At 45.6% G+C, this 12,700-nt stretch overlaps 1 protein-coding gene across 11 annotated transcripts in view; it reads right to left on the bottom strand.

The window, feature by feature from the left end:
- Positions 1 to 968: 968 nt before the first annotated feature.
- Positions 969 to 12,700, bottom strand: part of NTM (neurotrimin) — a 943,341-nt gene continuing 931,609 nt past the window's right edge. For 8 of the 11 annotated variants that reach the window (XM_082683276.1, XM_082683281.1, XM_082683277.1 and 5 more), the window contains 2 exons: positions 10,453 to 10,485; positions 969 to 5,667 (listed from right to left, as the gene is read on the bottom strand). In XM_082683276.1, the coding sequence (XP_082539402.1) occupies positions 5,567 to 5,667; positions 10,453 to 10,485 (134 nt within the window). In that variant the 3' untranslated portion in view covers positions 969 to 5,566. The remainder of the gene's footprint in view (positions 5,668 to 10,452; positions 10,486 to 12,700) is intronic. The other 3 variants (XM_082683280.1, XM_082683285.1, XM_082683286.1) reach the window with 1 other exon arrangement.

Raw genomic sequence — 12,700 nt, 5'->3', positions numbered from 1 at the left:
TCCCTCAAATTCTCCTTCCGGAGTCACTTTAAAAATATGTAGAAATGGCAGCTTTGATCCTGCATGTCCCCTTCTTATAAGCTATCCTGGGAACAAGGACGATGCATTGGCTCTAGAACTCACCCCAATTCACACCTTCCATTGTCATTTATCAAAAACACAACTTTCTGAAGTTTTACTTGCAGAAATATTATAAAGTCTGAAATTACATGGTTGAATTTTAAAGATTAAAAATGATTAGTAATCCTCTATCATAAAGCCTTGTACAAAAGATAAAGAGAACCCGACTAGCTAATAATAGAATCTGGACTAGTTCTTAGTTCTGCTGATCAGCAGTTCAGTTCTGTATCCAAAATACTGCGCTGATATTTAGAAATTCTACAATCAGAGTCACTGGGAACCACATAAAGGCTATGGCCACCAACTTATATTTCTAGGAAGTTTTAAATCAAATAGATATTTGATGGCAGAGGTACAATTCATTTTCTAATAATACTAACAATCCCTGAAGTACAGAAATAAATGCATGTACCTTAACAATATGTCAGAAGCAATGTCTAAGTTACATGGAAGCATGGATGGGGGTAAGATCAACATTCAGAAAATGAAAGCCAAACTAAGCCTCCTTCATAGAAAATAATGCACCAACATGCTCCAGACATAAATTATAACAAGTGATCATATCTTGAGCTCAGGAATTGAACAGTCTGCTGTAGAAAGCTCTGTTGTTCTAGTCACATAATGTGGATAAGATGGGAGAGATAGGAAGTTGTGAGGGACCGAAAAATTAGAATGAAGATGCAGAGACTCAGAGATCTCATTTACTCACAAATCACAGGCATATTCATTTGCATTTATTGCCTTGGAGAAAGATAGAATTGGACACTCATGGAAATAATGTCTGAATTAAAAGCAGAGAGAGGTAAGGATTGATGCTTTAGAATGACCTGATTGAGCAATTTGTGAAGATAAAGGAGATGCTAACTATAAGATCAAATCCCAGTGAGCAAGATGTGAACCAAATTAGATCTGGGATTTAGTTTACCTTTTTTTTTTTTTTTTTTTTTTTTTTAATGCTGGAAAGAAGTATTATTTAGTGCCTTAGTGCCTCTTTCAGATACCACTAATCTTAGCTCTTTTAAGTTGCTTATCTGATAAAGAGTAAATGGCTGGCAGGTTCATATACACTTGGCCATAGAAACACAAGATGTTTCATCATGAGCAGGGACCATCTACTATGCCATATCTCTCCTTTTGCATAGATTTTTCTCCTGTCCTGAGAAGTATCTCAAATTTGACCATTGTAAGCATAAAAAATGGTGGCTATTTTGCTGATCCCGGATTTTACATTTTTAAAAAAATCAAATGCACACATTAAAGGGATGTTTCTGTGATTGAATGGTATGACTGCCCTCCCTTCTAAACCGAGATACACAATAAAGATAGGTCAGTCTAGTGAAATGTGCTTAATCTCAGTCCCATTTTAGTGCTAATTCATTTGCTAACTTATCTCCAGCTTGAAGAACAATAACCTTCATTCATCATCATCATCATTATCACCATCCACAGCAGAAAAAACAAACATTTGTGGATCATCAGCTGTGATTATAGTTCCAGATTTGCAAGTTACGCTCATCAGAAGGCCGTCCTTGGACAAGTACTCATTATACTTCAGGTGAGACATCTGAACCCACCATGCAGAAGAATTATGGGGAAAGTCTTAACTACAACTTGTGAGCCATTGCACTTCTGTTTGGCTAGAAAGGAACAGATAGTGTTCTGTTGAAACAAGATGAATGGGGTTCTTTAGGAATTCGCTTAGAGTGGTTAGGGCTAGAACAGTCCCCACCACCATACCTTCTAATCACAGGAGAGACTATTAAGGGATAAAACTTAAATATGGGATAAGATCTAAATCATGGCTCTCCCAAAAGATATCCTAAAGTTGGGGGGGGGTGCTGCTGGATGAATCCTAAAGTAGACTTGAATCTCAAAGAGTCCAGTATACCTGAAATCCAGGCCAGCATGTGGGAATGGTCTTGCATCAGCACCTGTACCAAGAACGATAACTTCAGACACTATTCAGGATGTTTTTCTTCAGTGAACAAGAACTCTCTAGCCATGCTCCTTTTCCTGAAAAGAGACAGGTCTGAGAATTGTCTCTATAAGCTCCTAAATAATAGCCATGTCTTCCTGGATTAAACAGGGCATCTGGTTAAATAAAGGTCCTTTCTTGTGAGCATACGCCTCCTCCCTTTAAAGAATGAAATTTAGCAGATTGGGACTCATGTGGCCCAAGAAGCCAAAGATGAGAGGAGCTCCCTCCTGCCGCAGGATAGGAGGTTCTCCTACCTGCTGAGCCCGTTAGTCATGCCCATGCCAAAGCTGCTTGTACAAGACCCATGCTCTTGAATAACCAGCATTCTAAAGAACCACAAGGCAAGAAGGGCTATTGAATTCTCAAATAGGTAAATTAAAGTCTTCCTCATCAATGCCGTTTTATAGAATTGGTCATGATTGACCAGTCCCTCCTGAGAGCATGGAGGAGGTGCGATCAAAGCATATTCAGTTAAGTATGAAAGAGAAAGCTCTGATTCAAATGGAGGCCATGTGTCTCCATCCTCCCACAGACCAGCAAATTCTAGGAAGTGTCTCTTTGTAGATGCCTTGGCACATTTTACTCAGAGGTGTCTGGGCTCAGATTTAGCAATACAGGAGCTACCAGTGTCCACGTTAATGTCCTGAACACCATGACCGGCACGCAAATCTTCTCACCAGTGCCTACAGTAGTTTCAGCCAAGCGAGAACTGGTAAATCTGACCCATCCACTTTCAGTCTAAGGACACTCAAATCCCACACCTTTAGCAATTCTGGGATACAAGGAAGGGGTGACTCCAAAGCTGCCAAATTTCTGTGAGGTTTGGGCAGACTGCTGCAGATCATGTTGCCAGGAAGAAGTGGGGAAGCTGGCCCCTGGTGGTGAGGACGGACTATCAAAAGAACACAGAGAGATCTGAAGCCAACAATCATTCCTCAATTTTGCTAGTAACAGCCAGAACCGAAAACTACTCCTTCCTAAACATGGCCTATTCCTCTCAGGTGGAAGGTTGGCGTTGGTGGTATAGTGGTGAGCATAGCTGCCTTCCTCTCAGGTGGAAATGAGCCCTGAGAACACAGGTACGGTAATCCCTGAGTGTTTCGGCTCTGACCTCATTTCTGCCTCTCAGTGAATTTGCAGCTACTTATTTAATTCCCAGAATCAATCAGGACAGATTAGAATTATATGAATACTATTTGGTATTAAAATCTATTTTTTTCTCTTATTTGTGACTAAAGGCAAGTTTTTGCAGGGTAGGCATGGTGGGAAGAAAGTCCCTAAAACATCGGTTAATAGAATTTGAGATTATTTAATACTAACTTAATACTAACTTTTTTTTTTTCCCCTCCCCATCTTTTCTTTTTGTGATAGCTTCTCTAGGCTGCCTCCCAGAAATAATCACACATAAAGGCCTTTCCCTAACTGGGCTTGGCATTTTGCTCAGGTTATGAAGTGGGGTGTTGGGACCCCAGCAGGTTGCTGCAAACCTCAGTCAGCACCATCTGGAAAGCATTGGAGATGCAGTCCTCATGAGGGCCACCCCTCCTCTGCTTCTGTTAGGAGGATGAAGGTAGTTTTCCGGACCCATCTGTCATCAGAACACATCCACAGAAGGAAGCCGCTCCACCCCAACGAAGGGGGCTAGAGATCAGTGGCTTGAGTCAGATGCACTTTCGCCTCCATATTCTTCCCACCTGAGCCAGACAGGCTCTCTTGCCCCTCACCCCTGCCCCCCGCTTGAGAATGAGGTACCACACCAGGTGAAGAGGGACATGGAACACTTTTTAATGTCAAGTCAGAGACAACCCCTCCCTCCCCTAGCCCCCAATCCCACTTTCCCTCATCACATCCAGGACCCTTCCCCGAGGCCTCTCCCGTTCCCAGACTTCGGGGGAGGAAAAAAAGGTTATCTAAAAACTGCATTTTCTTCTCTTTCATACACACGCACACAAAGGTGGGGAATTAAATAAAATGAACTGAGAGGATTCAATTCTCCAGTAGTCACAAAGGCATCAGAGATTCCCATAATGGGCTAAAGCAAGTGGTTACTGACTGTTTAGTTGGTTCAGTTACTTGCTGTTTGCTCACGCCCCGAGGCATGATGGAGAAGCCAGGCCTCCTGTCAGGGCCTTCCCCTCCGAGAGCCACACCTGGAAAAGATGCTGCGCCTGGTATGAGTGTTTTGTTTTGTTTTGTTTCTCTTTTCACTTTTTATAAATGTCTCTGACGTGTAAATAACCCAGGAAAATAAAAAGGCAGGAGCTGATTACACAATTACCAGTAAACTCTATCATCTTTTAGAAGATCAACACACAGCTAACGCCATATACAGCATGCAGTAATGTCTGAGAAAGGACCCTGCTGAGAAATAAAATGGCTAGAACTCTAACAAAAAAAATATATGTATATATATACTGTATAATATATGTCATCAAAAGAAGCATAGCCAACAAACTCAAGATACAGTGCGGATCACCCTTCCATTTCTAAACAGCAGGTAGAAGCATAGTATTGTCTGCATTAAATGCCAGAATAAGGAGAAATCTGTAGCGCTGGTGGAGATGGTGGTTAAATTGTATGTGTTTTTTTGGTGGATTTGACATAGCCTCACCAGGCGGTTAATGCCCGGTGTGTGGTCCACCAGTTGTAAACCTAGTTAAGAAGTACACTATTTTTAATGTTGAACAAACATACTTCTCTTCACCCCTTTCATTTGTGTATTTTTTAGTCTTGTGTTGTTTTTGCACTAAATTCTAGGCTCATATCAGAAAATATAATTAATAAAATTAATAATGAACCAGAATCCCTTATTATCCATGATGTCCATGTAGTAAAACGAAAACCAAAAAAAAAGAAAAACAAAAGTTTAATAATATCTTTTGTGACTGTTGATTGTGGGATTGTTGTAGTTGTCAGACTGTCTTGTTTAGTTTCCTTTTTCTTTTTTTTTTTTCTTTAATTTTGCATTTTGTAATACATACAACAGTGGCACAGTCTCTGAAAGGGGCCACAGTGGCACATCTGGGCCTGCACAACTCATTCTGTGTTCATCTCTATTGAATTTTGGGATGGCCGACTCCAGAATTTTCCTTGCCGGGGGCACGTTAGTGGGCAGAGTGGCTGAGCCCGGCCCACCCTGCGCACAGACCGGTCACAATGCAGCTGCGGGTGGGTCCCAAGTCAGGTGTGCGTTCTTTCCGTTCGGGCAAAGAAAGAAAACTCAGCTGTGCCTACGGATCTGCAAGGCCTGCAAGGCGATTTTCAATTTCCCTTTGAAACGCGTTTTCCCAAAGTATTCTTTGTTCCCTCCCTCGAATTTGTGTCCCATTAGGCTCTGTGTCTCGGAATTTCATTTGATTCTAGCTCATAAGAAACAGGGGTGCTCTCGTTGCTGTCGGAGTTGCCATTGCTGTGGTGGGCGGTTGCTGTGGCAGCAGCTTCTCCTCAGTGGGGGAAGTGGCACTCACATCAAAACTTGAGGAGTCGGTGCAGGACCAGAAGAGGTAGCAGCCAGATGCAGCCTGCCCTCCTCGACGTCCCGTTGTTCACTTCGCTGACCGCGCCGGGGCCTGTGGAGAGAACACACTCGTCATGGGCTGCCTGGTCTAAGAGGGACCATCTGTCACGCGATCTGCTGTCATTAGGCCTTGCCTCTGATGAGGCGTCCCTCTAACTGGGACATCTCATGTTGCCGCTCCGTATGTGGAGCGGGGGCGCACTAGAAATAACCCTCCACAGCTTGGGTCCCGTGGATACACACTGTATAACGGGGAGCTTTCCTTGACACGGAGAGAACAAGAGGCTCAGGTTAATGTGTGCTGGTGGTCCCAACTCCTCTACTGTGTTTTAACGGGCTCAGGGTCAAGTGCAAGAAGAAGGTGGCAGCATTAATTCATGTTCTATAAAGAGCTTCGAGGAAGTGAGGCCCTTGTAGTGTCTGCATCATCGTCTGACCACTTCTGAGCAGTGTCTGCCTTGAATGTGCATATAACCTTCCAGCTGCTCACCCTGTTGGGCAGGGAAGGACCTGCTGGACACAACAATCTGTCTCCCTGCTGCTGTTGCCTCGGACTCGGCATCCGCTCTGTCTATCACTCTATCTCAGGCCGGGCACTGGGCTTCCGCCTGCAGCACTTGGCCTCTTCCCCACTTGGACAAGGTCACAGAGGTCCTAGCTTGAGTATCCTGTCCCTGAAAGGCCAGAACCAGCCTGCTGGATGTCGAGGTGGGATCAAGTGAAGAAATAGGCGGTCTTTTGCTGTCCACGTGCAAGTGAGGGAAGGCTTATGTGGACACTAGGATGGAGAGCCTACCACCATGAACATCTGCAGGTACAAGGTGCACCTCAACCTGGCCTGCAGACAGATACTCTCAGGAGGCAGGGCCAAAGGCAGGAACCACGAGGTGCATGAAATATCCCAGCAGTTTCCCTATTTTTGAAATAAAAGTGTCTGACCAAGAATGTCCCTCACAAATAGAGCCATGATTCGGGAAGAGTACACGCAGGTTTGGAGGCCCAGAGGGGGTGGGTACCTAATGCAGCAGGGCACTCTGTCAGACTTGCTCTGGAGTGCTCTGTTGTGATGAATTTAATGGAGGTATTAAAGGTTGGTATCCCCCCTAAGCCCATGTCCACACCGGGGTCAAAAAAACAAAGCCAGAGCCTGCCTGTCTGACTTGGAGGCTAACCATCAGAGATGCTTCCGGCTAAGGCAGATCAGCATCAAACCAGGCTTTCTCGATTCCATACGGGATGATTCCATCACGTCCTAGAGCCCTTCTCCCTAGAAGCACTGCCCATCTAACTTTAATTCCTAGACCTTTGAGAAAAATCTCTGGTTCTGGGGCAGTGGCTAAAGAGATGTTTATGAGTTCAAAATGGACTCGGTCTTCCAGTCTGTGCTGTCGGATTCACAGCACTTCCAAGGCCAGGCAGTGCAAGTTCTCATGATAAGAAGCCCGAAACCCATGTATTGTGCTCTACACCAGCTGGGAAATAAACTTCCAGGTAACACAAAACGAAAGGCATCTGCCATGGAATGTTTTTCTGTAAACCATCATCAGGACTCCTTTTTTGCGCATTCAATCTCTGTTGTCCATAGAGCATTCTTTGGAACCCCAGGAGAGAAGCCACTCACCATGCCTTTTAGGCTGAGGTGGTCCGTTCTCTCCCTGGAGAACCCCTGCTGCTCTGGGCCACTCCAAGATCTTTCACATCAAGACCTTTGCCTGCTACTGAGACTAACTCTGAGCCACAAAGGTTGTTTCTGAGGCCTCTGAGCATCTGGGTTCCAGCTTAAATAGCGGGGGCAGGCCTAGTGGCTGCACTCCATTTTCCCATGCACAAGGCATGAGGATTCCAAGGGTGTTCTGCGTACTTAGTGTGGTGTGCTCTGGGCCAGACATGCATCTGTCGGCAGTTGGCTCTTTTCCTCTTGCCTTTCTTATGCTCTCTTGAGCACCTGCACACAGCTTTGCAGCCCACTCCCCCACTCCCTCCAGCACCTTCCCATCCTCACTCCCAGTCCTGGCCATGGCTCAGAAGATGCCCTGTGGTAAAGAAGAAGAGAACAAATGCCAGTTCTCTGCATTTAATGGCTCTGGAATTCCTACCTGCAGTCCCTCCTCTTGGGGCTGTCCAGCTCGTGGGAGTCTCCAGGGAGAAAAATGGAGATTGCCTCAAGCCAGGCAGACAGTCCAGCAGGGACCTGGATTCCTTAGCACGTAAGAAGAGTCAGAAAAGTGTGTTTGCAGCCAGAGCCTCTGCAGTGCTGCATGGGAGGCAGCTGTGAGTGTGCAAACAACCCCCAATCTTCCTCACAATGCCTGGACGCCCCTATAGGTGCGTGCTCTGGGCACCATGTTTTTGGCTTCTTTGCTAAGCCCCCAGAGTTCCTTTGTGGCTCTGCTGCCTGCTGGGACACACCACAGAGAGCCTGCAGAGAGGGGCTCTGACCTGTTGTGTCAGAAAGTTCTTCCCACAGAAGAAAGGCAAAGGCCACCAAGTGTGCCAGAGCCTCCTCTTGCCTGCATTGTTACCCTGGACAAGCTCACAGAGCCTTTCTGTTTCTCTCCTGTCTGAAGCCCACAGGGGACCATCACCCACTGCACTGGGGCCACATCTGGCCTGCCTCCTCTCCCGACCCCATGCTCTCTCCCCTCACCCTAACCCATTCTTCTCTTGGGCAGGTCCAAGAACCCTGACCTGGACAAAACTGGTCACAAAAAGGAGGGAACAGAGGTTGACCCCGAAGAAACATTGAGACAAGGGTACTCCGGTGTCCTCTCAAAGAGGACAGCTGCATCAGCTCTCCTTTTGGTTGCCATGAAAGTTCACAGACTGGGTCTTGTCCCCTGTGACCTTGACCCCTTGAAGTTTTTCTTTATGTTAATTCCAGAGCGGTGTTGCTATGAGTCCACATTCATGATATTAACCCATGTGATCCTACAGCCTTTACAAAACTTCCCAGCTCCTTGGTAGAACATGCCCTACATTTCCTCATCTTCTTGCTCTCTGCATCGTCAGCCACTGTTCCTGCCACTTGTTCTTTGGTTTCTCCCCATCTCCGAAGCACACGGGCGCCACATACATGCGTGCTTACTCAAGTGTGCATGTGTGAGCCACGTTCCCTTTCCTTCCCATCCGCATACCCTCCAACCTTCTGCCTGAAATTCTTCTCACCCAAATCACTCCCACTCCTTCCAGATTCTGTTCTGGTCCCCAGTTTCCACTTCCACGCAGACTTCCTTGACTTGGCTCCTGTTTTGCTTCCATAGCACTGTATGCGTCCAGCTTTTAAAATACACACTGTCTGTGATCTAATTCTCTTTATTTATCGAACATGTATTTCCTCATCTGTGTTATAAGCTCCTTAAGAGCAGGGCCTGTGTCTAACTGGGCCCAGGGCAGGCATTTAACAAATGCTTGCTCAAAGAAGGAAGAAACCAAAATGCTTTGATGCATACTGATATGTTCATGTTTACTTTGTCTGTGTGTTTTATTTTCTCTTAAGATTCTACTCAGAGAAAAAAGCAAAAGACCGACTGAACCAAAACAAAACCCTCTTTCCCTACTTTCTGTTTTATCTCTGTTTCTCTTCTACATATGCTTCACTCTTCTTCTATTTCCAATAAAAGTCCCTGAAAGATTTTACTTTCAGTAAAACTTCCAGTGAAAGTTTTATACTTTAAGGGGAAGTATGCATAGAAGTAAAACCATATCAATTAGGATTTCAGGAAGAGTTCTTGCAGTTGGAACGGTGTCCCAGTCCCTCAAAGACACTCAGATTCGAGATGAAGATTGTTCTCTTCAGCTCTCATATGTGGAGAATTAGCCTCAGAAAGCTGAAGTGACTTTCCTAAGCTCCATCGACTTCTGTCTCCAAATACAATTTTCTTTCCACTAGCTTGGGGCTGCTACTGTGTGTAACTTACACATCTTCTAAGAATGAGGAGAAGAGAAGTGAGGCCATGGGGCCTGTCCCACCTGGACACAGGGAAAGGTGGGGCCCACACAGGCTACACCCCACTCTCCAGGCTATCAAAGAATTCCATAGACGAGGGCCTTTTGTCCAGGCAGGTATGCATCCCAGCAGCCAGGGGCAGGGCCCTCTCTGAGCCTGCACGCTGGCCAGAGCAGCAGCTAGCCCCTCCTCCTGGTGATACGGGCCACACAGATGAGGCCATTGTTCATGACACGGCCATGCCTCCACTCTGCCTTGGATGCCTTTATTCCCTTTACCTCATTAGAGAGCTGTGGAGGCCTCCCAAGACTAATTACCAGGATAGTTGGGGTCCCAGAGAACTCTGATGACTGTCAATTTATCCATCAGAAACATCTAGCAGGAATGAAAGCCTCAAATAAGACACTGTTTAATTCGTAGCCAAGTGACTCACCCAAGAACCTCCCCCTTCCTTCCATTTTCCCCTCCCTCCCACCACTTCCCTTCCAGCTTAAGTTAGAAAGAGAGGAAGAGAGAACAGGGTAAGCAGAGGACAGCATGCAAGGCCAAGGTCTAAGAACATCATTGCATTAGAGCATCCGCGTGTGAGGAGAGGCCAGCCTGGTATGGAACAGCCAAGATGTGGAGCTATTCTGGGCCCTGGCAGGTGCTCATTAGTGCTGCCAGCAAACAGCAGTTAGACATCTATGGGTGGAAGCTACCCAGAGGGAATGGCAGGTCCTTGGAGACAGGTTAATTGAGATTGTCATAGAGATGGCCCAAGGTCAGGGAAGGATCCCACTGGGCTGCTTCCTAGGGTTAGCTTAGAAAACAAGGCATCCGGGAAAAAGGCGAAGAGTTTGGGACACCCATACACCCCAGGCAGAGCTGCCTGGGAATAAATATACCAACCTTTCCAAGGGGTCAGGGCTGTAGTTTTCACTTCTAAAAAAAAAAAAATTAAAAACAAACCACTGTTAAGGTAGAAAGCAGTCAGAAGCCCTTGCTTTGCCCTTGGCTCTTGCTGTCTTGACCACAGCCCAGCTCTCATATATCTCTCCACTTTGCTGGGAAGGTGGAGTGGGGGTGGGGGTGCTGGGGCAGAATATGAATGATGATCAGATTGGATCATTGATCCAATGAGAGTCAACACAATCATCTGATTGTAGCAGAAGACTCAGTACATCTTGGAGCGTGGGGCCCCAAGCCAATAAATACTTCTTTGTACAACTTTCTTTGGCCACCGGACCCTAATTAGTTGAAGTCTGTAAGCCTTAAGTATAAAATTGGCTGGTAACAAATGGATTATACTATAGCAATCTGAACATAGGTGTCCATGCTACATTTGAGTATAAAACTTTGGCATTTATCTATGTGTTTTATAAACACTGTGCCAGAGGGCCCAGACCTGTGGTGCCTAACCTCCCTGAAGAACTCAGACTATATCAAGCTGGTCCAGAGGGCAACCTCCGGCAATAAGACCCACACCTATGCTTCTGCACTTGCACTTGCTAAGTAAGACCTGCCTGTGGAAATTTACTGTGATGCCAGCTCTTTTTTTGATGATTAGACCACAAAAGACCCACATTTCACCAACTTGAAGCCTCCAGAACAACCCACAGATACTTTCTGCTAATAGAAGTATGAGTGGCCGGAAGTGGCCCAAACTGGAATACGTTTTTTTAAAGATTTTATTAAATTTATTTGACCCAGAGAGACACAGCAAGAGAGGAAACACAAGCAGGGGAGTGGGAGAGGGAGAAGCAGGCTTCCTGCTGACTGGAGAGCCCAATGTGGGGCTCGATCCCAAGACCCTGGGATCATAACCTGAGCTGAAGGCAGCTGCTTAACAGATTGAGCCACCCAGGTACCCCCAATCTGGAATATTTTACTTCCCTCTTTACCTCTCTGCAGCTGTTCAGGCTGGATAAAGAGAGGGTGCAAAATCCTTTCACAATGTGTTTGTGTACCAAATCAACATGATTACACTTTAAACATACTTTTATTTGTCAATTATACCTCAGTAAAATAAAAAAAAAAAACCACATGAAATTCTTTGCATGAAAGTGATCCCACTCTCTGTGCAAAGGTCCTTGCATACAGAAGGAAAGACAACCTAGACATAATTCAACCTAAACTAAACTAAAACATCTGACCGATTTGAGATGAATACAAATGTATGCCTTCAAGCTCTCTATTTTTCTTTCAGGGCACCTGAAATAGATAACCCTCTCGACCAAAGTGGACATTAGCCATGTGGGGAAGCCACTCTGAAAAAGATGGAAAGGGTGATGTATGATCAAAAATCAAAGGCATGGGGCGCCTGGGTGGCTCAGTGGGTTAAGCCGCTGCCTTCGGCTCAGGTCATGATCTCAGGGTCCTGGGATCGAGTCCCGCATCGGGCTCTCTGCTCAGCAGGGAGCCTGCTTCCTCCTCTCTCTTCTCTCTGCCTGCCTCTCTGCCTACTTGTGATCTCTCTCTGTCAAATAAATAAATAAAATCTTTAAAAAAAAAATCAAAGGCATGATTCACAGAAGATCTGATGTCAGGTTGAGGTGGTAGAAAAAAAGCCAGGTGTGCTGGTGCCATGTTGTCTGTGCATGTAGTGAGGACAGTCCCTTGGAGTGATTTGCTGGGGCCTCGAGAACCACCCGGAAGCCAAGGTGGGGCTATTTTCGTGAAGTGCCTCACTCCTGTACGACTGACTTGAGTCCCTCTGTACCAAGAAGAAGGGTGACTTCAGGAGGAAAGATGAAGAACAATAAAGTAGTCATAGTCCTTCAACCCCAAACCACAAAGAGTTCAGATGTAGGGAACATTTGGGGGCAGGCAGCCACAGACTGGTAGGTTGCAAGTTTAGATTTTGCTGGAGAAAAGATAGAGGGGAGGGTTCTACTTGGTAGTTTGGTTTGCTGGAACTATCAGAAAGATAAATGAATTGAAAGCATACGTTTCCACGGTGATCTAAATACAAGTTGTGATTTTTTGTAAGGCAAAGATCTGTAAACAACTTCAGCTGAATTGTCTCCATCCAGCTACTCTTTTCCCTGAATCTGTAACACATGCTACTTGAGTGAAGGTCAGTACTCTTCAGTGTCCACCTTGGCAAAGGACAATTTGACATTGATCCTTAGCTAGAATGTATCCTTGAACAGCTTTG

Source organism: Mustela nivalis (genome assembly GCF_964662115.1).
Source record: "Mustela nivalis genome assembly, chromosome: 9".
NCBI classification, from domain to species: domain Eukaryota; kingdom Metazoa; phylum Chordata; class Mammalia; order Carnivora; family Mustelidae; genus Mustela; species Mustela nivalis.
This window is presented reverse-complemented; position numbering and strand designations above follow the sequence as displayed.